The following is a 22,830-nucleotide window of genomic DNA, read 5'->3' as shown; positions in this document are numbered from 1 at the left end:
GTCCATCAGGGCAAACATCTGGGGGACGGTCCATCAGGGCAAACATCTGGGGGACGGTCCATCAGGGCAAACATCTGGGGGACGGTCCATCAGGGCAAACATCTGGGGGACGGTCCATCAGGGCAAACATCTGGGGGACGGTCCATCAGGGCAAACATCTGGGGGACGGTCCATCAGGGCAAACATCTGGGGGACGGTCCATCAGGGCAAACATCTGGGGGACGGTCCATCAGGGCAAACATCTGGGGGACGGTCCATCAGGGCAAACATCTGGGGGATGGTCCATCAGGGCAAACATCTAGGATATACTATCAATTGACATCTGGAGGGCATTCTATCAGGGCTAACATCTGGAGGGAATACTATCATCAATAAGAACAACAACTTGCATTTATATAGCCCCTTTAACGTAGTAAATCATCCCAAGGCGCTTCACAGGAGCGATTATCAAACAAAATTTGACACTGAGCCACATCTGGAAATATAGGGACAGGTGAGCAAAAGCTCGGTCAAAGAGGGAGGTTTTAAGGAGCGTCTTAAAGAAGGAGAGAGAGGTGGAGAGGTCGCGAGGTTTCGGGAGGGATTTCCAGACCTTCGGGCCTAGACAGCTGAAGGCACGGCTGCCATTGGTGGAGCGATTAAAATTGGGGATGCGTAAGAGGCCAGAATTGGAGAGATCTCGGAGGGTTGTCGGGCTGGAGGAGGTTACAGAGATAGGGAGGGGCGAGGCCATGGAGGGATTTGAACACAAGGATGAGAATTTTAAAATCGAGGCGTTGCCAATGTAGGTCAGCGAGCACAGGGGTGATGGGAGAACGGGACTTGGTGAGAGTTAGGATACGGGCAGCAGAGTTCGCCTCAGACTGTGGCCGGGGAGAGGGATGGAGTCGGTGTCTGGGGAACGGAGTTTGAGGCGGGGACTGAAGACAATGGCTTCGGTCTTCCCAATATTTAATTGGAGGAAATTTGTGCTCCTCCAGTACTGGCTGTTGGAAAAGCAGCGTGACAAATCAGAGAGAGTGGAGGGGTCGAGAGAGGTGGGGGTGAGGTAGAGCTGGGTGTCGTCAGTGTACATGTGGAACCTGACGTTGTGTTTTCAGATGATGTCACCGGGGGGCAGCCTGTAGATGAGAAATTCTGCACTCAGCATCTGGGAGACTCACTCGAGCTTTTAGTCCAGGAGAATCTTCAGACACTAATTCGAGAACAGGAACAGGAAAATGTTTACGCTGAGGTTAATTTGCCTCCAAGGAACTGTCTGGGTTTCTGCTTAGTTCAGCAAAAAGTGCCGAGAACAGCAAATGTGCTGAATGTGTGAGGACCAATCTGCAGATTTTGAAGCTTCACCTTCCCAGTGAGTTAAACAGCGGCCCGATGCTGTTAGCACAGAATCCCCGAGACCAGCGATCTCACACTTTACAACACAGAAACCCTCACAACACACTGGGCCTTTCCACATCGTATTTACTAAAGGGAAATCTTCATCACACTCACTGTTAATGTCAGCGATGCGATTGTGTCCTTTAGAACATTAAAATATATATTTCACAAGGAGGTGATCCCAGACCGACCTTCCCCAGAAACTGTAAACTCCCATCACAGCGACTAAACCCTCTTCAATGTGATAATGACCAAATAATCTGTTTCATGATGTTGGTTGGTGGATAAACATTGGTCAGGACTCCGGGGAGAACTCCCCCACTCTTCTTTGAAATAATGGCTGTGGGATAAGAACATAAGAACATAACAAAAGAAATAGGAGCAGGAGTAGGCCAATCGGCCCCTCGAGCCTGCTCCGCCATTTAATAAGATCATGGCTGATCTGATCCTAACCTCAAATCTAAATTCATGTCCAATTTCCTGCCCGCTCCCCGTAACCCCTAATTCCCTTCACTTCTAGGAAACTGTCTATTTCTGCTTTGAATTTGTTCAATGATGTAGCTTCCACAGCTTCCTGGGGCAGCAAATTCCACAGACCCACCACCCTCTGAGTGAAGAAGTTTCTCCTCATCTCAGTTTTGAAAGAGCAGCCCCTTATTCTAAGATTATGCCCCCTAGTTCTAGTTTCACCCATCCTTGGGAACACCCTTACAGCATCCACCCGATCAAGCCCCTTCACAATCTTATATGTTTCAATAAGATCGCCTCTCATTCTTCTGAACTCCAATGAGTAGAGTCCCAATTTACTCAACCTCTCCTCATCCCCGGGATTAACCGAGTGAACCTTCTTTGTACTGCCTCGAGAGCAAGTATGTCTTTTCTTAAGTATGGACACCAAAACTGTATGCAGTATTCCAGGTGCGGTCTCACCAATACCTTATATAACTGCAGCAATACCTCCCTGTTTTTATATTCTATCCCCCTAGCGATAAACGCCAACATTCCGTTGGCCTTCTTGATCACCTGCTGCACCTGCATACTAACCTTTTGATTTTCTTGCACTTGGACCCCCAGATCCCTTTGTACTGCAGTACTTTCCAGTCTCTTGCCATCAAGAAAATAACTTGCTCTCTGGTTTTTCCTGCCAAAGTGCATAACCTCACATTTTCCAATATTGTATTGCATCTGCCAAATCTCCGCCCACTCACCCAGCCTGTCTATATCCCCTTGCAGGTTTTTTATGTCCTCCTCACTCTCTACTTTCCCTCCCATCTTTGTATCATCTGCAAACTTCGATATGTTGCACTCGGTCCCCTCCTCCAAATCGTTAATATAGATTGTAAAGAGTTGGGGACCCAGCACCGACCCCTGTGGAACACCACTGGTTACTGGTTGCCAGTCCGAGAATGAACCATTTATCCCAACTCTCTGCTTCCTGTTAGATAACCAATCCTTCACCCATGCCAGAATATTACCCCCAATCCAGTGATTCTTTATCTTGAGCAATAATCTTTTATGTGGCACCTTGTCGAATGCCTTCTGGAAGTCTAAATACACTACGTCCACTGGTTCCCCTTTATCCACCCTGTACATTATGTCCTCAAAGAACTCAAGCAGATTTGTCAGACATGACTTCCCCTTCGTAAAGCCATGCTGACTTTGTCCTATTAAATTATGTTTGTCCAAATGTTCTGCTACTGTCTCCTTAATAATAGACTCCAAAATTTTACCCACCACAGATGTTAGGCTAACTGGTCTATAATTTCCAGCCTTCTGTCTACTACCTTTTTAAATAAGGGTGTTACATTTTCATTTTTCCAATCTGCTGGGACCTTTGTCGAGTCCAGAGAATTTTGGAAAATTATTACCAAAGCATCCACAATCCCCACTGCCACTTCCCTCAAGACCCGAGGATCTTTTACCCCCACCTCGGGTTAACATCTCTTCCAAAAGACAGCATCTCCGACAGTGCAGCACTCCCTCAGTACTGACCCTCCGACAGTGCAGCACTCCCTCAGTACTGACCCTCCGACAGTGCAGCACTCCCTCAGTACTGACCCTCCGACAGTGCAGCACTCCCTCAGTACTGACCCTCCGACAGTGCAGCGCTCCATCAGTACTGACCCTCCGACAGTGCAGCGCTCCCTCAGTACTGACCCTCCGACAGTGCAGCGCTCCCTCAGTACTGACCCTCCGACAGTGCAGCGCTCCCTCAGTACTGACCCTCCGACAGTGCAGCGCTCCCTCAGTACTGACCCTCCGACAGTGCAGCGCTCCCTCAGTACTGACCCTCCGACAGTGCAGCGCTCCCTCAGTACTGACCCTCCGACAGTGCAGCGCTCCCTCAGTACTGACCCTCCGACAGTGCAGCGCTCCCTCAGTACTGACCCTCCGACAGTGCAGCGCTCCCTCAGTACTGACCCTCCGACAGTACAGCACTCCCTCAGTACTGACCCTCTGACAGTGCAGCATTCCCATAATACTGACACCGGGGAGTGCCGGCCTGGATTATTTGCTCAAGTCTCTGGAGCGGGGCTTGAACTTATGACCTTCTGACTCAGAGGCGAGATCTCAATATCACATTGCTGTTTGTGGGATCTTGCTGTGCGTAAATTGGCTGCTGTGTTTCCTACATTACAACAGTGACTACACTTCAAATTTACTTAATTGGCTGTAAAGCACTTTGGGACGTCCTGAGGTGGCGAAAGGCTCTGTAGAAATGGGAGTTCTTTCTCTTTTTAGGGTTGACCCATGTTCCTGGTCTCTGCTGCTCCAGTCAGTGGGAATTGCCCTGTGCTGGGAATTGCCCTGTGCTGGGAATTGCCCTGTGCTGGGAATTGCCCTGTGCTGGGAATTGCCCTGTGCTGGGAATTGCTCTGTGCTGGGAATTGCCCTGTGCTGGGAATTGTCCTGTGCTGGGAATTGTCCTGTGCTGGGAACTGCCCTGTGCTGGGAACTGCCCTGTGCTGGGAACTGCCCTGTGCTGGGAACTGCCCTGTGCTGGGAACTGCCCTGTGCTGGAAATAGTCCTGTGCTGGAAATAGTCCTGTGCTGGGAACTGCCCCGTGCTGGGAACTGCCCCGTGCTGGGAATCACTCTGTACTGGGTTTGTCGTCCTGTGCAGTTCGGGCCTGAGATCTTGTCACTGGGTCCAGTTTGGGGAAAGGGGAGACTGTGTGAGGGGATCACAGGCTGCCCATGTTCTGCAGGAAGGGGTTTGCATCAGTTTAAAATTCTGCAATGACCTTGAACTGGGATCCAGGACCTTCCTGTGATGGAGACACCAGGAACCGAAGCTGGTAAAGGGAGAGCTGAGCCCCGGAGCAGAGAGTCCGGTGTGTAACGGAGCTGCTCGGGGTCATTTTAAACCAGCTTGTCCCCTTGTTTTTTTGCCAGGTGTAAGTGCAATCTTCACGCCAACAACTGTGTCCTGGAGAAGGGGAAGCTGAGTTGCGAGTGTGAGCACAACACGACGGGGCCGGACTGCGGGAGATGCAAGAAAGGCTTTCAAGGCCGGCCGTGGAGAGCCGGCTCGTACCTCCCGATCCCCAAAGGGACGGCCAATATCTGTGAGTAACGAGGGCTTCTCTGGCCCCGCCTGATACCGGCGGCACCTTGGGTTTCGGTTCAGATTTCATTCTAATTCCAACTCCCGGCAATGCACCGATTCCAAAATAGAAGCAAATGGATGTTTGTGAATGAATTAATGTGTAAACAGAGACTCAGAGCGGGAGATTGGACAGAGACAGAGAACAGGAATAAGGACTGACTCCAGGGGGAGGGAACCACGAGGGGGAGGAGAAGGGGGTCCGGAGGGGGCGATACTCAGTCCCCAGGGTGTGAATTTCCCCCCCAGCCCCTTTCTCTGTCGATCCCCGGGGTGTGAATTTCCCCCCCGGCCCCTTTCACTGTCGATCCCCGGGGTGTGAATTTCCCCCGCGGCCCCTTTCTCAGTCGATCCCCATGGTGTGAATTTCCCCCCCGGCCCCTTTCACTGTCGATCCCCGGGGTGTGAATTTCCCCCCCGGCCCCTTTCTCTGTCGATCCCCAGGGTGTGAATTTCCCCCCTGGCCCCTTTCTCTGTCGATCCCCAGGGTGTGAATTTCCCCCCCGGCCCCTTTCTCTGTCGATCCCCATGGTGTGAATTTCCCCCGCGGCCCCTTTCTCTGTCGATCCCCAGGGTGTGAATTTCCCCCCTGGCCCCTTTCTCTGTCGATCCCCAGGGTGTGAATTTCCCCCGCAGCCCCTTTCTCTGTCGATCCCCAGGGTGTGAATTTCCCCCCTGGCCCCTTTCTCTGTCGATCCCCAGGGTGTGAATTTCCCCCGCGGCCCCTTTCTCTGTCGATCCCCAGGGTGTGAATTTCCCCCCTGGCCCCTTTCTCTGTCGATCCCCATGGTGTGAATTTCCCCCGCGGCCCCTTTCTCTGTCGATCCCCAGGGTGTGAATTTCCCCCCTGGCCCCTTTCTCTGTCGATCCCCAGGGTGTGAATTTCCCCCCTGGCCCCTTTCTCTGTCGATCCCCATGGTGTGAATTTCCCCCGCGGCCCCTTTCTCTGTCGATCCCCAGGGTGTGAATTTCCCCCCTGGCCCCTTTCTCTGTCGATCCCCGAGGGTGTGAATTTCCCCCGCGGCCCCTTTCTCTGTCGATCCCCAGGGTGTGAATTTCCCCCGCGGCCCCTTTCTCTGTAGATCCCCAGGGTGTGAATTTCCCCCGCGGCCCCTTTCTCTGTCGATCCCCGAGGGTGTGAATTTCCCCTGCGGCCCCTTTCTCTGTCGATCCCCAGGGTGTGAATTTCCCCCGCGGCCCCTTTCTCTGTCGATCCCCGGGGTGTGAATTTCCCCCGCGGCCCCTTTCTCTGTCGATCCCCAGGGTGTGAATTTCCCCCCCGGCCCCTTTCTCTGTCGATCCCCGAGGGTGTGAATTTCCCCCGCGGCCCCTTTCTCTGTCGATCCCCGAGGGTGTGAATTTCCCCCCGCGGCCCCTTTCTCTGTCGATCCCCGATTCCAGGAGCCGGTTGAACGGAGGCGGCGATGGCGGCCCCATCGAGAGCCCAGGCCGCACTGCACTCTGGGAGATTGAGTCCCATGATCCTGTGACCCCGGGGGCCGTGTGAACCCGTGACCCCGGGGGCCGTGTGACCCCGTGACCCCGGGGGCCGTGTGACCCGGTGACCCCGGGGGCCGTGTGACCCGGTGACCCCGGGGGCCGTGTGACCCGGTGACCCCGGGGGCCATGTGACCCCGTGACCCCAGGGGGCCATGTGACCCCGGGGGCCGTGTGACCCAGTGACCCCAGGGGCCGTGTGTTGGCCGCTGATTCTCAGTATCCGGGGGGGAGGGGCGGAGCATCAATTCCTCAAGGTGGGGCTCAGTCTGTGATTGTGACTCCTGGATTATCCCCAAACACCCTCCCCAACCGACAACCCCTCCCCCCCAAACCCCCTCCCCCCAAACCCCCTCCCCAACCGATAACCCCTCCCCCCCAAACCCCCTCCCTAACCGACAACCCCTCCCCCCAAACCCCCTCCCCAACCGACAACCCCTCCCCCGCAAACCCCCTCCCCAACCGACAACCCCTCCCCCAAGCCCCCTCCCCAACTGACAACCCCTCCCCCCAAACCCCCTCCCCAACCGACAACCCCTCCCCCCCAAACCCCCTCCCCAACCGACAACCCCTCCCCCCAAACCCCCTCCCCAACCGACAACCCCCTCCCCAACCTACAACCCCTCCCCCCAAACCCCCCTTCCCAACCTACAACCCCTCCCCCCAAACCCCCTCCCAAACCGACAATCCATCCCCCACAAACCCCCTCCCCAACCGACAACCCCTCCCCCCAAACCCCCTCCCCAGCTGACAACCCCTCCCCCCCCAAACCCCCTCCCCAACCGACAATCCCAACCCCTCAAACCATCTCCCCAACCGACAACCCCTCCCCCAACCCACCCTTCTTCCTCCCCCAACCCATCCAATCCCCCTCCCATTTCTCTCCTCTCCCCTCCCCTCCTCTTCCAATCTCCAATCCACCTCCATTCCCCCCTCCCTCTTCACCCCACCTCCTCCCCGTCTCCCCTCCTCCCCCTCTCTCCTTTGCATTCCCCTCTCCTTTCCCCTCCCTCTCAAATCTCTACTCCACCTCCAATACCCCTCCCCCTCCCCCTCCCTTCACTCTGAAGAAGTCTCCTTTCACTGTAATGTGTTTACGTTGTGTTCTGACACATTGTTCCACTAAAATACTTTATAATCCGTGTTCGACACAAACACCTGAACTCAGGCCCTGATTTTTGTTTCCGTTTCCCTCTCCAGGCCTCCCGAACACCGTCACCAGTGACCGTAAGTAGGACCTACGCTCTCTGACCTGTGACCTGCTGACCCAGAGCCCATTTCTGTATCTGGAGCGAACCTTCCCCTCGACCCCCACCTTTTGTCTCACTGACCGTGGAACAGGTGTAGGTGTGAACAGGGAGTGAGTGTGGAACAGGTGTAGGTGTGAACAGGGAGTGAGTGTGGAACAGGTGTAGGTGTGAACAGGGAGTGAGTGTGGAACAGGTGTAGGTGTGAACAGGGAGTGAGTGTGGAACAGGTGTAGGTGTGAACAGGGACAAAGTGTGGAACAGGTGTAGGTGTGAACAGGGACGAAGTGTGGAACAGGTGTAGGTGTGAACAGGGATGAAGTGTGGAACAGGTGCAGGTGTGAACAGGGAGTGAGTGTGGAACAGGTGTAGGTGTGAACAGGGACTAAGTGTGGAACAGGTGTAGGTGGGAACAGGGACTGAGTGTGGAACAGGTGTAGGTGTGAACAGGGACTGAGTGTGGAACAGGTGTAGGTGGGAACAGGGACTGAGTGTGGAACAGGTGTAGGTGTGAACAGGGACTGAGTGTGGAACAGGTGTAGGTGTGAACAGGGACTGAGTGTATTTGTGGAAAGCTGTCTGGTTCCTGATACCGAGATCAATCGGGACCTGTTGTAATCCCGTTCTCCCAGATACAGAAATGGGAACTGGACGAGTGTCTCTCGGCCTCAATCTCTTCACCTTCGTTTCCCGTATTTTGCATGAACTCGTTCCCGTTTATTTAACCCTTCGCATGCTGTCCATGTCATTCCAAACCATCGGCTGCATTGAGCACCCAAACCAACACCCATACTGACCGGGAGCAGAGTGTCCATAACTCCCTGTACTGACCGGGAGCAGAGAGTCCATAACTCCCTGTACTGACCGGGAGAGAGTGTCCATAACTCCCCGTACTGACCGGGACAGAGTGTCCATAACTCCCCGTACTGACCGGGACAGAGTGTCCATAACTCCCCGTACTGACCGGGACAGAGTGTCCATAACTCCCCGTACTGACCGGGACAGAGTGTCCATAACTCCCCGTACTGACCGGGACAGAGTGTCCATAACTCCCCGTACTGACCGGGACAGAGTGTCCATAACTCCCCGTACTGACCGGGACAGAGTGTCCATAACTCCCCGTACTGACCGGGACAGAGTGTCCATAACTCCCCGTACTGACCGGGACAGAGTGTCCATAACTCCCCGTACTGACCGGGACAGAGTGTCCATAACTCCCCGTACTGACCGGGACAGAGTGTCCATAACTCCCCGTACTGACCGGGACAGAGTGTCCATAACTCCCCGTACTGACCGGGACAGAGTGTCCATAACTCCCCGTACTGACCGGGACAGAGTGTCCATAACTCCCCGTACTGACCGGGAGAGAGTGTCCATAACTCCCCGTACTGACCGGGAGAGAGTGTCCAGAACTCCCCGTACTGACCGGGAGAGAGTGTCCATAACTCCCCGTACTGACCGGGACAGAGTGTCCATAACTCCCCGTACTGACCGGGACAGAGTGTCCATAACTCCCCGTACTGACCGGGACAGAGTGTCCATAACTCCCCGTACTGACCGGGACAGAGTGTCCATAACTCCCCGTACTGACCGGGACAGAGTGTCCATAACTCCCCGTACTGACCGGGACAGAGTGTCCATAACTCCCCGTACTGACCGGGAGCAGAGTGTCCATAACTCCCCGTACTGACCGGGACAGAGTGTCCATAACTCCCCGTACTGACCGGGACAGAGTGTCCATAACTCCCCGTACTGACCGGGAGCAGAGTGTCCATAACTCCCCGTACTGACCGGGACAGAGTGTCCATAACTCCCCGTACTGACCGGGACAGAGTGTCCGTATCACAGTCCGATACTGGACAGGAACATGTGTGATGCTGGGACTGGGACTGGGACTGGGACACCCTGGGTTTCTATGAAACGTTACACTTTGGACCCAAACCTGCCCCTTTCCTGCCCAGGTACAGCCAGAACCAACATGTAAAAACAGACCATCAAAACCTTCATCACTGGCACAAACTTAACTAAAGATAAACTCGTTCTAATGTCTTCAATGATTATCTATTTTGTCCTTAATGACTGAAAGTGGTTGTTACTGGATTCAGTCTCGCTGAATAATAACAGGGAGACTCAGTCAGATACTGGATTACACAGTTTGTCTTTCAAACACTCAACCTACTCGAATTACTGAAATCCCATAATAACAGCCTGTCACCGGCCTCCCCCCATTAAATCATCGGCTCCACAGACCAGATTCCAGCTAATTAGCGTTCGCTCGGCTTCGAGCTCCAACCACTACACCCCTCCCGATCTCTGTCACCTCTTCCAGCTCTACAACCCTCTGAGAACTCTGCGCTCCTCCAATTCTGGCCTCTTGTACATCCCCGATTTCCTTCGCTCCACCATTGGCGTCCGTGCCTTCAGCTGCCGAGGCCCTAAGCTCTGGAATTCCCTCCCTAAATCTCTCCGCCTCTCCACCTCTCTTTCCTCCTTTATAATGTCCCTTAAAACCCACTTCTTTGATGAAACTTTTGGTGACCTGTCCTAATATCTCCTTATGTGGCTTGGTGTTAAATTCTGTTTGATAATCGCTCCTGTGAAGGGCCTTGGGACGTTTTACTATGTTAAAGGCGCTATATAAATGCAGGTTGTTGTTATTATCTGTGGGCGAGGGTCAGAAACTGTGACCATTTGTTCAGATTGAATAAAATCATCAGCAAAAAATATATTTTCAACTGAGCAACTTGACCCCTGCAAGAAGGAGTTTATTTTTATTGAAGTTTGTGAGACTCAGTTCGGAGACACAGTCAGTCGTGGGGATGGGAGCAGGAAGGTACAAAGGGACATGGACAGACTGAGTGAGTGGGCAAAACTGAGGCAGATGGAGTTCAATGTGGACTAGATATATTGGCCCTGGAGGGGGTTCAGCGCAGATTCACCAGAATGATACCAGGGCTAAAAGGGTTAAATTAAGAGGACAGGTTACATAAACCAGGCTTGTATTCCCTGAGTTTAGAAGATTGAGGGTTGATCTGATCAAGGTGTTTGAAATGATTCAACGATGTGCTCGGGTCGATAGAGAGAAACTATTTCCTCTGGTGGGAGAGTCCAGAACAAGGGGGAATAATCTTAAAATTAGAGCTCGGCCGTTCAGGGGTGATGTCAGGAAGCATTTCTTCACACAAAGGGGAGTGGAAATCTGGAACTCTCTCCCCCAAAAGGCTGTGGATGCTTGGGGTCAATTGGAGCTTTCAAGACTGAGATCGATAGATTTTTGTTGGGTGAGGGTATCGAGGGATACGGAGCAAAGGCGGGTAAATGGAGTTGAGGTACAGATCAGCCATGACCTTATATGAACAGCAGAACAGGCTCAAGGGGCTGAATGGCCTCCTACTGTTCCTGTGTAACAGGCTCGAAGGGCTGAATGGCCTCCTCCTGTTCCTGTGTAACAGGCTCGAGGGGCTGAATGGCCTCCTGCTGTTCCTGTGTAACAGGCTCGAGGGGCTGAATGGCCTCCTCCTGTTCCAATATCCTGTGGATAGTGAGGTTTCACTGCTGACATCATCTTTAAAAAAATCTATCAGCTGAAAAGTTACTTCTGGCAGGAAATCATTACAAACATCTGTCTGACCCCAGCAGATTGAAATCATTACAAATATCTGTCTGACCCCAGCAGATTGAAATCATTACAAACATCCGTCTGACCCCAGCAGATTGAAATCATTACAAACATCTGTCTGACCCCAGCAGATTGAAATCATTACAAACATCTGTCTGACCCCAGCAGATTGAAATCATTACAAACATCTGTCTGACCCCAGCAGATTGAAATCATTACAACCATCTGTCTGACCCCAGCAGATTGAAATCATTACAACCATCTGTCTGACCCCAGCAGATTGAAATCATTACAAACATCTGTTGAACCCAGCAGATTGAAATCATTACAAACATCTGTCTGACCCCAGCAGATTGAAATCATTACAAACATCTGTTGAACCCAGCAGATTGAAATCATTACAAACATCTGTCTCACCCCAGCAGATTGAAATCATTACAAACATCTGTCTGAAAGCAGCAGATTGAAATCTGTGACAATTTTCAGAAATATTTGTTGGGTTTTGATGGAAGTGTCTGGTTGCTTGTCTCTCGGACCCACTTGCTGTCCCGTGCAGTCTCGAGTCGATGTGTTTGTGCGCACAGTACAGATGTTCTGTTCAGACCACGCGTTGTTCTCCATCTGGGAGTAATAATTGCTGACGCAGCTCATCCAAAGCAAGGTCAGACACGGCCAAGTATCTCATCACTAGGGGTCACTAACACAAAGCAAGGTCAGACACGGCCAAGTATCTCATCACTAGAGGTCAGTAACACAAAGCAAGGTCAGACACGGCCAAGTATCTCATCACTGGAGGTCAGTAACACAAAGCAAGGTCAGACACGGCCAAGTATCTCATCACTAGGGGTCACTAACACAAAGCAAGGTCAGACACAGCCAAGTATCTCATCACTAGAGGTCAGTAACACAAAGCAAGGTCAGACACGGCCAAGTATCTCATCACTGGAGGTCACTAACACAAAGCAAGGTCAGACACGGCCAAGTATCTCATCACTGGAGGTCACTAACACAAAGCAAAGGAGGAGCTCTCAAACAATGCGACTGGCTTACAGCAGAAAGATGAAGAAAGACTTGCATTTATATCGCGCCTTTCACAATCTCAAGACATGCCAATGTGCTTTACAACCAAAGAAGTACTTTTGAAGTGTTGTCACTGTTGTAATGTAGGAAACGCGGCAGCCAATTTGCGCACAGCAAGATCCCACAAACAGCAATAAATAAAGAGCAGATAATTTCTTTTTAGTGACGTTGAATTGAGGGGTAAATATTGGCCAGGACAACGGTGAGAACTACCTTGCTCTTCGAAATACTGCCATGAGATCTTTTACGTCCACCTGAGAGGGTGGACGGGGCCTCGGTTTAATGTTTCATCCGAAAGACAGGACTTCCGACAATGCAGCACTCCCTCATGACTGCCCCTCCGACAGTACAACACTCCTTCATTACTGCCCCTCCGACAATACAGCACTGCCTTCATTACTGCCCCCTCTCATTACTGACCCTCCGATAGTGCAGCACTCCCTCATTACTGCCCCTCCCACAGTGCAGCACTCCCTCATGACTGACCCTCCGACAGTGCAGCACTCCCTCATTACTGACCCTCCGACAGTACAGCACTCCCTCATTACTGACCCTCCGACAGTACAGCACTCCCTCATTACTGACCCTCCGACAGTGCAGCACTCCCTCATTACTGACCCTCCGACAGTACAGCACTCCCTCATTACTACCCCTCCGACAGTACAGCACTCCCTCATTACTGACCCTCCGACAGTACAGCACTCCGAGTGTTGGCCTGGATTTTGGGCTCAAGTCTCTGGAGTGGGGCTTGAACCAATGACCTTCTGACTCCGCGGTGAGAGTGCTGCCCACTGAGCCACACCACCGGACTCTTTAAACCCTGGAACGTTCCCATCCATCGCCATCTGCCTGATTCAATGTGACCGTATCGAGCCAGGAGTCTGATGTTCTCCCCTCACTGCTAAAAGTCTCAGTGTCTCCCCTCCCTCCCATTCCAGACATTTCCTCTCCACCTCTCATTCCTGCAGCATGTGACCCACTCACAGTTTGCGACCCGTCTACGTCCTGTCTACGTCCCGTCTACACTTTCTGTCTTTTCCTTGCAAGACTGTGAATGTTTCGGCCACTCGAACCGGTGCAGTTACATCGAGCTGCTCACCACCACCATTTGCGTGAGCTGTAAGCACAACACGAGAGGCCGACACTGCCAGTTGTGCCGACTGGGCTATCACCGAAACCCGTCAGCAGAGCTGGACCATCACAACGTTTGCCTAGGTCAGTTCCTGTTACAATCTCCACTCTCGCCTCCTTCCTTCACCCTTCAGATTTCAGCCCGAAACAAGATAAAGAAACAAAAAGGAACCTTCGATAGGGCTGAGCAAAAGGAATCGGCTCCCCTTTCCCCAGAGATCAGACCCGGTCCGACCTTTCCCCAGAGATCAGACCCGGTCCGACCTTTCCCCGGAGATCAGACCCGGTCCGACCTTTCCCCAGAGATCAGACCCGGTCCGACCTTTCCCTCGCGATGAGGCCTGGCCCTGAGGTAAATTGAAAGCCCTGTGTTGTGACGATATAATCATTGCTTCCCTGTCTCCATTGTTTTTCTGGAATTTGTATGTTGTTTGTACTCTCGGCAAACGAACATCCTTCATCGTAGCAGCATCACTCGCCTCTGCTCAATGTTACCCTCCCCCCATTGTCCAACATCAATGTTCTCTCTCCATTTCCTCATCTCCTTCCCATTCTCCACACATAGAATTACAGAGAATGTACAGCACAGAAACAGGCCATTCGGCCCAACTGGTCTATGTCGGTATTTATGCTCCACATGAGCCTCCTCCCTCCCTACTTCATCTCACCCTATCAGCATATCCTTCTATTCCTTTCTCCCTCATGTGTTTATCCAGCTTCCCCTTGATGCTATTCACCTCAACTACTCCTTGTGGGAGCGAGTTCCACATTCTCACCACTCTCTGGGTCAAGAAGTTTCTCCTGAATTCCCTATTGGATTTATTAATGACAGTCTTATATTTATGGCCCCTAGTTTTGGTCTCCCCCACAAGTGGAAACATCTTCTCTCCGTCTATCTTATCAAACCCTGTCATAATTTTGAAGACCTCGATCAGGTCACCCCTCAGTCTTCTCTTTTCTTGAGAAAAGAGCCCCAGCCTGTTCAATCTTTCCTGATATTTATAACCTCTCAGTTCTGGTATCACCCTGATGAATTTTTGCACCCTCTCCAGTGTCTCTATATCCTTTTTATAATATGGAGACCAGAACTGTGCACAGTTCTCCAAGTGTGGTCTAACCAAGGTTCTGTACAAGTTTAACATAACCTCTCTGATTGTGAATTCTCTCCCTCTAATAATGAACCCCAGAGCTTGGTTTGCTTTTTATGGTCTTGTTAACCTGCGTTAATTGTGTGCAGTCGCCCCAAGGAGTGGAACACGGGCCGTGTCCAATCAGTGTGTGGACGATTGTCGCTGTTTGTAAACTGTTGGAGACTTGTTTCCCCCCAGAGTCGGCTCGTCCCCTGTCCTGGGCCCGAGTCATTTGTGTCCCTGAGGTTGTGTCGATGGGTTTTATTGGGAACAGCCATGTGCAGTGTGTGTGTTGTCTTGTTTCTGCAGACTGTCAGTGTCACCCCTATGGCTCACTCCATGATCGCTGTAATGAGACGGGATATTGTGACTGTAAGGAGGGGACAGCAGGGCCCAAGTGTGACAAGTGCCTGCCCGGATATTACTGGCACAGGGGCTGCCGAGGTAAGTAACCGTTCCAGCACCAGACCCTCCCTCACTCCGCCCGGCTCCTGTGTGTCAGGGTCAGCAGTGGATCCGAGAGCAGAGATACCAGGGGGGGAAACACAAAGGCTTTTAGACAAGGAGCCCTCCTGGGTTCCCCCATCACCCTGAGAAACAATTAGTGGCACAGCTCCTCGCAAAGGGAGGGACTGGAGTTCAGTGAGGAGCATTTTATAGAATCAGACAGCACACAAGGAGGCCATTCAGCCCATCCAGTCAGTGCTGGCTCTTTGAAAGAGCGATCCAATTAGTCTCACTCCCCTGCTCTTTCCCCATAGCCCTGCAAATTTTTCCTTTTCAAGTATTTATCCAGTTCCCTTTTGAAAGTTATTATTGAATCTGCTTCCAGATCAGAACAACTCGCTGTGTAAAAAAAATTCTCCTCATCTCCCCTCTGGTTCTTTTGCCAATTACCTTAAATCTGTGTCCTCTGGTTACCGACCCTCCTGCCAGTGGAAACAGTTTCTCCTTATTTACTCGATCAAAACCCTTCATAATTTTGAACACCTCTATTAAATCTCCCCTTAACCTTCTCTGTTCTGAGGAGAACAATCCCAGCTTCTCCAGTCTCTCCACATAACTGAAGTCCCTCATCCCTGGTATCATTCGGGTAAATCTCCTCTGCACCCTCTCCAAGGCCTTGACATCCTTCCTAAAGTGTGGTGCCCAGAATTGGACACAATAATTGGGCACAGAATTTAACCCTCAATCTCTCCTTCAGTATTTAACCATCGATTTCGTCCCATTCACCCATCAGCCCTGTGCTCACTGACCGACATTGGCTCCCGGTCCAGCAATGCCTCGATTTTAAGATTCACATCCTCACATTCAAATCCCTCCGTTGCCTCGCCCCTCCCTATCTCTGTAACCTCCTTCAGCCCTACACCCCTCCGAGATCTCTGTGCTCCCCCAATTCTGGCCTCTTGCACTTCCCCCATTTCCTTCGCCCCACCATTGGCGGCCGTGCCTTCAGCTGTCTGGACCCCAAACTCTGGAATTCCCTCCCTAAACCTCTCCGCCTCTCCCCTTCTCTCTCCTCCTTTAAGACGCTCCTTAAAATCCACCTCCTTGACCAAGCTTTTGGTCACCTGTCCTAATGTCGTCTCCTTATGTGGTTCAGTGTTAATTTTGGTCTGATTTACGCTCCTGTGAAGCACCTTGGGCCGTTTTACTCCGTTAAAGGCGCTATATAAATGCAAGTAGATGTTGGTGTAAAAGTGAAACACTGGGAGCGGTGACAGTTCAAACAATCTCTGAGGTCAGGAGATTTTCAGTGACCTGACGTTTCTTTTCTCTGACCTCTTGCAGCCGGCGTGTGCGATAACTTGCTGACGCGGTGTCAGAACGGAGGAGTGTGCGAGGACAATGGGAGGTGTCGCTGTCCCGCTCCCTACACCGGGCTCCTGTGTGAGAAAGGCCAGTGTGGGAAGGAAGCAGGAGGGTGTGTCTCCCAATCCCCCCGGGACCCCACCTTACACCGGGTGCTGCTGTCACTGACTGCGCTGCTAACCACCGCTAACGGACGCCCGGCGCTCTGACCCGCTTCCAGCGCCACGGACGCTCACGGGAAGGTGCAAAGAGCGGAGGAGAATCCAGCGTTTACTACGTCCCCGTTAAACACGGTCCCCGCCCTCCGGCCCGGGAAAGGCAAACTGTAACCCAGGCCTGAGCCCACCCACCCACCCACCGAGCCCGACTGTATCTCCGAGCCCTGAAGGAATGGGCAGTCAGTGGGGACTGTACTTTCAGACCCCCCGCCGGAGGGAGAGAGGGAGGGAGGCAGCTGCTAATATTCATTCTCCAATCGCCAGCCTGGCCTCGGATGGCCAGCTTTGGGAAAGAAGAAAGAAAGAAAGACTTGCATTTATATGGCGCCTTTCACCACCTCAGGACGTCCCAAAGAGCTTTACAGCCAATGAAGTACTTTTGAAGTGTCGTCACTGTTGGAATGTAGGAAACACGGCAGAAAATTTGTGGAGCTCAGAGGACGCCGTTCCCCGCTCTGGTGCAGCCCTCGCTCGCTCGCCCCTCACTCACTCCCTCCCTCTCCCTCACTCCCTCCCTTCCTCACTCTCCCTCACACCCTCATTCACTCCTCACTCACTCTGTCCCTCCACTCACTCAATCCACACTCCCTCCCTCCCTCACTTCATTCATTCACTCCCTCAGTCACTCCACTCACTCATCAATTGCTTGCCCCTCACTCACTCACTCCCTCCATCCCTCTCACTCCTCACTCATTCACTCACTCCTCACTCTCCACACTCACTCCTTCACTCCCTCCCTCACTCTTTCCCTCACTCCTTCCCTCCCTCACTCCCTCCCTCACTCACTCAGTCACTCACTCTTTCCTCACTCACTCACTCCCTTGTGTGTAATCCTGGAGCGCATCAGAGCGATGGGGGAATAATCCTGAGCAGTGAGTGGAGAGTGTTAGTGCGTTTATCGATTCTTTTGTATTAAGATGAAGTTATTTTCTTGCAATCCCACAATGTTCCATGTAGTTTTTGTATGAATCGCGGTTTGTGTTGATGAATATATCTCTCAATATATCTCTCACTGTGTAATTCCCAGCGACGGGGGGAATGAGACGGTTTTATTTTATTTGTATGATTTTCCTGTGCAGATTTCTCTGTAACTGCAACGTGCTGACATCAAAGAATCTGAGTTTACAGCTCTGGAAAGTGTCATAAGATCCAGGAAAGGATTTGATGCTTTACTCTGGACAACAATAAAAGCTGCTGCAGAAAGTGTCCTGGTCTCCTGATCTGGGTCCTGACTGTGTGTCTGTGGGGAGGGGGAGGGGGAGGGGGGAGGGGGAAGGGGTTGAGGGGCAGGGGAGTGGGTTGAGGGGAAGGGGAAGGGGTTAAGGGGGTTAGGAAGGGGGTTCGGGGGGGAGTGTCCCGGGTCGGTTCCGGTCCTGGGTTCCCCGATTCCAGGAGCCTGTTGAACGGGAGCCATCGACAGATTGGGCCGTATTGCACTCTGGGAGATTGAGTGACCTGACCCCGTGACCCCAGACAGGCGGCGGAGGGGGAGGGGGACAGTGGCCAGGGAGGAGGGGAGGGGGTGGAATCAGTAGCATGGGAACGGAGTTTGTGGCGGGGATCGAAGACACCGGCTGAAATTTTAACTCCAAGCTGTGAAGTCGGCGGGGGGCGAATTCCCTGAGTCCGGGTTTCCCGGACGTCCTTAGGATTTTGACGTCAGGACGTCTTTTAGGTTTTTTTGCGCCCAAAAGTTCGTCTGGATTGACAGGCTGGTCTCAGTCGGACGGGAGAAGAGCAAGGAAGATGATGTGAGGGGTGAGTGTTAGACGGAGGGCGGGAGGGAGGTATTGGGGCTGGAATTCACCGGGGGTGAAGGGTCGATAGTCATCAGGGGTCATCGGGGGTTGGCACCAGCGGGCAGGAGTAATCGCAGGGTACAGGGGTCATCATGGGAGGTGTCAGAGATTGTGGGGGATGTCGGAGATCGTGGTGAGGTCGGAGATCGTGGTGGGGTCCCAGATCATGGGGGGGGTCGCAGGTTGTGGGGGGTCGCAGGTCGTGGGGGGTCACAGGTCGTGGGGGGGTCAGAGATCGTGAGGGGTCAGAGATCGTGGTAGGGTTGGAAATCGTGGGTGGGGTCACAGATGGTGATGGGGTCGGAGATCGTTGTGGGGGGATCGGCGACCGTGGCGGGGGGGGGTCGGAGATCGTGGTGGGGTCGGAGATCGTGGGGGGGGGTCTGAGATTGTAGGGGCAGGTTGGAGATTGTGTGTCGGGGGGTCAGAGATCATGGGGCGGAGGGGTTGCCCCAGGGAAGCTTGTTGGGCCTGGGGGAAGCACTCCTGCTCCTCCGGGCCCACAAGCTGTGCGATAAAGGCTCTCACCTGCTGTTTGGGGCCTTCTCACCTCCTCTCACGAGGTGTGAAGGAAAAGGCCCGGGAATCCAGACAAAGCAGCACTCCCTCCGCACTGCCCTGGAGTGGCAGCTTGGATCATGAGCTCAAACTCCCGAGCCCCAGCAAGTCGCACAACTCTCTAGTCCCAGAATAGAACATGTTACCAACTGAGCTCTGCACCGGTCAGGCAGCATCTGAGGGGCAACGTTTTGGGTGGGATCCTGAGTCAGTTCTGCTGTTTATTGCCAGCAATTTGTTTTATTCAAAGTACAGATGCCATTTTGTCGAAATGTCTTTAATCTAAAAACGGAGAAACAGTGTACACACACTCACACTAAAGGAATTGAAGGTGAAATATTAGTGAGCATTCCTGGTTCCTTTCAGAGACCGAGCAATCAGTTATTGAAGCCCCCCTGCCCATGGTTTAGTGGGTAAAGTGTAACTGGTCTGATGTGTTGACCGTGGGCTCCACATGGTCTCGGTCTCATTAAACTGGGGCAGGAAAAAGAATCAGTCAGGGTTAAATTTATATTTATCAATGACTTGGATGAAGGAATAGAGACCCGTGTATCTCAGTTTGCTGACGACACTAAGTTAGGTGACACAGTAAATAGTGTAGATGGGAGCAGAAAGTTGCAAAGGGACATTGGTCGATTCAGTGAGTGGGCAAAACTGGGGCAGATGGAGTTCAATGTGGGGAAGTGTGAGGTCATTCACTTTGGACCGAAGAAAGATCGATCAGAGTATTTTCTAAATGGTGAGAAGCCGGGAACTGTGGAGGAGCCGAGAGATTTAGGGGTCCAAGTACAGAAATCACTAAACGCCAGTGGACAGGTACAAAAAATAATTAAAAAGACGAATGGAATGTTCGTCTTTATCTCGGGGGCTGGAATACAAAGGGGAGGAAGTGATGTTCCAGCTGTACAGAGCTCTGGTCAGACCACATCTGGAGACTGGGTTCAGTTCTGGGCACCGCACCTCAGGAAGGATATATTGGCCCTGGAGGGGGTGCAGTGCAGATTCACCAGAATGTTCTTATTAGGGCGGGAAAGTGGAGTTGAGGTAGAAGATCAGCCATGATCTGATTGAATGGCGGAGCAGGCTCGAGGGGCCGTATGGCCGACTCCTACTCCTAGTTCTTATGTTCTTATATCGGGGCTGGAAAGGTTAAATTCTGAGGCCAGGCTGCACACACTAGGCTCATATTCCCTGAGTCTCGAAAATTGAGGGGTGATCTAATTGAAGTATTTAAAATGATTAAAGGATTTGATAGGATAGATACAAAGAAACTATTTCATCTGGTGGGAGAATCCAGAACAAGGGGGAATAATCTTAAAATTAGAGCTCGGTCGTTCAGGGGTGAAATCAGGAAGCATTTCTTCACACAAAGGGGAGTGGAAATCTGGAACTCTCTCCCCCAAAAAGCTGTTGAGGCTGGGGGTCAATTGAAAATTTGAAAATTGAGATTGATAGATTTTTGTTAGGTAAGGGTATTAAGGGTTAGGTGGAGTTAAGATACAGATCAGCCATGATCTAATTGCATGGTAGAACAGGCTGGAGGGGCTGAATGGCCTCCTCCTGCTCCTATGTTCCCATAACTAGAATTGGACATGGAACTCGAGGTGCAGTCTGATCAGAACTGGACAGTGTACTTGAGGTGGGTCTGACCAGAACTGGACACAGTACTGGAGTGGGTCTGACCAGAACTGGACACAGTGCTCGGGGTGGGTCTGACCAGAACTGGACACAGTGCTCGGGGTGGGTCTGACCAGAACTGGACACAGTGCTCGGGGTGGGTCTGACCAGAACTGGACACAGTGCTCGGGGTGGGTCTGACCAGAACTGGACACAGTACTGGAATGGGTCTGACCAGAACTGGACACAGTGCTCGGGGTGGGTCTGACCAGAACTGGACACAGTACTCGGGGTGGGTCTGACCAGAGCCCTGTACAGTTTGACCATGACTTCCTCTGACTGTATTCTTCTGTTTTGGATTTGTTGTCCAACATTCTTTTGTCTTTGTTGGTTTGCAGCTCTGTGATGGTCGAACATGTTTCGTGTCGAGTTTATGAAGACTTGTAGCCTCTGCTGCTTTGCTTTTCTTCATCGGTCTTTGCCCCACTGATAAGAACATAAGAAATAGGAGCAGGAGTAGGCCACAGGGCCCCTCGAGCCTGCTCCGCAATTCAATAAAATCACGGCAAATCTTCAACCTCAACTCCACTTTCCTGCCCGATCCCCAGAGCCGTTGATTCCCCTCGAACCCAAAAATCTGTCTATCTCAGCCTTGAATATACTCAACGACTCAACATCCACAGCCCTCTGGGGTAGGGAATTCCAAAGATTCACAACCCTCTGAGTGAAGAAATTCGTCCTCATCTCAGTCTTAAATGGCCGACCCCTTATCCTGAGACTATGCCCCCTAGTTCTAGACTCTCCAGCCAGGGGAAACAGCCTCTCAGCATCTACCCTGACAAGCCCCCTCAGAATCTTATATATTTCAATGAGATCACCTCACTTCTAAACTCCAGAGTGTATCGGCCCATTCTACTCAATCTCTCCTCAGAGTACAACCCTCTCATTCCAGGAATGAATCTAGTGAACCTCAAAGGCAAGTATATCCTTCCGTAGATAAGGAGACCAAAACTGAACACGGTATTCCAGGTGAGGTCTCACCAAAGCCCTGTATAATTGTAGTAAGACTTCCTTACTCTTATACTCCACCCTCTTGCAATAAAGGCCAACATTCCATTTGCCTTCCTAATTGCCTGCTGTTCCTGTGTGCTAACTTGTGTGTTTCTTGTACGAGGACACCCAGATCGCTCTGAACACCAAGGGCCCGATGTTAGCAGGGCTGCGGGTTCTCGGCGCGGGGGGGAGGGCTATCGGGCGCGTGGGGAACGCGCCCGGTGAAATCAGTGTGATTCGCGTACAATTGTGGCCTAATTGGAGCCACTTCCCTCCGGCTCTGGGTTTGCCGCTGCTCAGCTGCGTGCCGGTGGACTGCGCATGCGCAGTGACGTCTGAGCGCTGGTGGGGCTCTATTTAAAGGGAGACTCCACCACTGCTCCTCCTGCTGCAACCAACGACGTGGACAACATGGAGCACCCCAGGGGGAAGGCCGCCCCAAGGTTTTCAGACTCCTCACTCCAGCTGCTGCTGGATGGGGTGAGGAGGAGGAGGGAGACGTTGGATGGCAGGAAGTGCCCTCCCTCTACCACCAGGAAGGCATGGATGGAGGTGGCAGCAGAGGTGAGCAGCAGGGGGAACATCACCAGGACCTGGATCCAGTGCCGCAAGAGGTTTAATGACCTGACTAGGTCCGGCAAAGTGAGTACACTTACGCATTCTCCCACACTCCGTCTTCCACCACCACACAACCCCTTCTGCACTGCCACCACAACGCTCTCGCATCACCCCTCACATCCACTCAGCTATCCCCCTCACCGTGCTGGCACGTACCCACCGCCCCTGTCCCCATTCGAACACTACCACACACCCCAATCCCCATACAATGGCATGGCCATGTGGCACACGCACCCTCCCATCTATCTCCCCACGCTCAACCCACCCACACCAATGCTTGCAGTGTCGCACCATGCAAGCAGTACTCAATCACGCCTCTGCGTTTTGCCTTGACAGGAGAAGAGATGCAAGAACGCCCGGGAGAGGGCCCGGACCAGAGGGGGCCCGCCACACAAGGTGCTGCTCATGGACGCGGAGCAGGAGGCTTTAGAGATCAGCCACACGCTGGAGTGCCTGTCCGTGGC

At 52.4% G+C, this 22,830-nt stretch overlaps 1 protein-coding gene and 1 pseudogene across 3 annotated transcripts in view; one reads left to right on the top strand and one right to left on the bottom strand.

The window, feature by feature from the left end:
* Positions 1-17,924, top strand: part of LOC137309793 (netrin-G1-like) — a 41,382-nt gene extending 23,458 nt beyond the window's left edge. The window contains exons 3-6 of one of the 3 annotated variants that reach the window (XM_067977825.1): positions 4,777-4,949; positions 7,685-7,711; positions 15,001-15,135; positions 17,801-17,924. In XM_067977825.1, coding sequence (XP_067833926.1) covers positions 4,777-4,949; positions 7,685-7,711; positions 15,001-15,135; positions 17,801-17,826 — 361 coding nt within the window. In that variant the 3' untranslated portion in view covers positions 17,827-17,924. Of the gene's footprint in view, positions 1-4,776; positions 4,950-7,684; positions 7,712-15,000; positions 15,136-16,482; positions 16,713-17,800 lie in introns of those variants that run through there. The other 2 variants (XM_067977826.1, XM_067977824.1) reach the window with 2 other exon arrangements.
* LOC137309794 (E3 ubiquitin/ISG15 ligase TRIM25-like) overlaps positions 1-22,830 on the bottom strand; it is a 173,333-nt pseudogene that overhangs the window by 60,264 nt on the left and 90,239 nt on the right.

The sequence above is a fragment of the Heptranchias perlo genome, unplaced genomic scaffold (assembly GCF_035084215.1).
Source record: "Heptranchias perlo isolate sHepPer1 unplaced genomic scaffold, sHepPer1.hap1 HAP1_SCAFFOLD_180, whole genome shotgun sequence".
In the NCBI taxonomy this organism is placed as follows: Eukaryota; Metazoa; Chordata; class Chondrichthyes; order Hexanchiformes; family Hexanchidae; genus Heptranchias; species Heptranchias perlo.
This window is presented reverse-complemented; position numbering and strand designations above follow the sequence as displayed.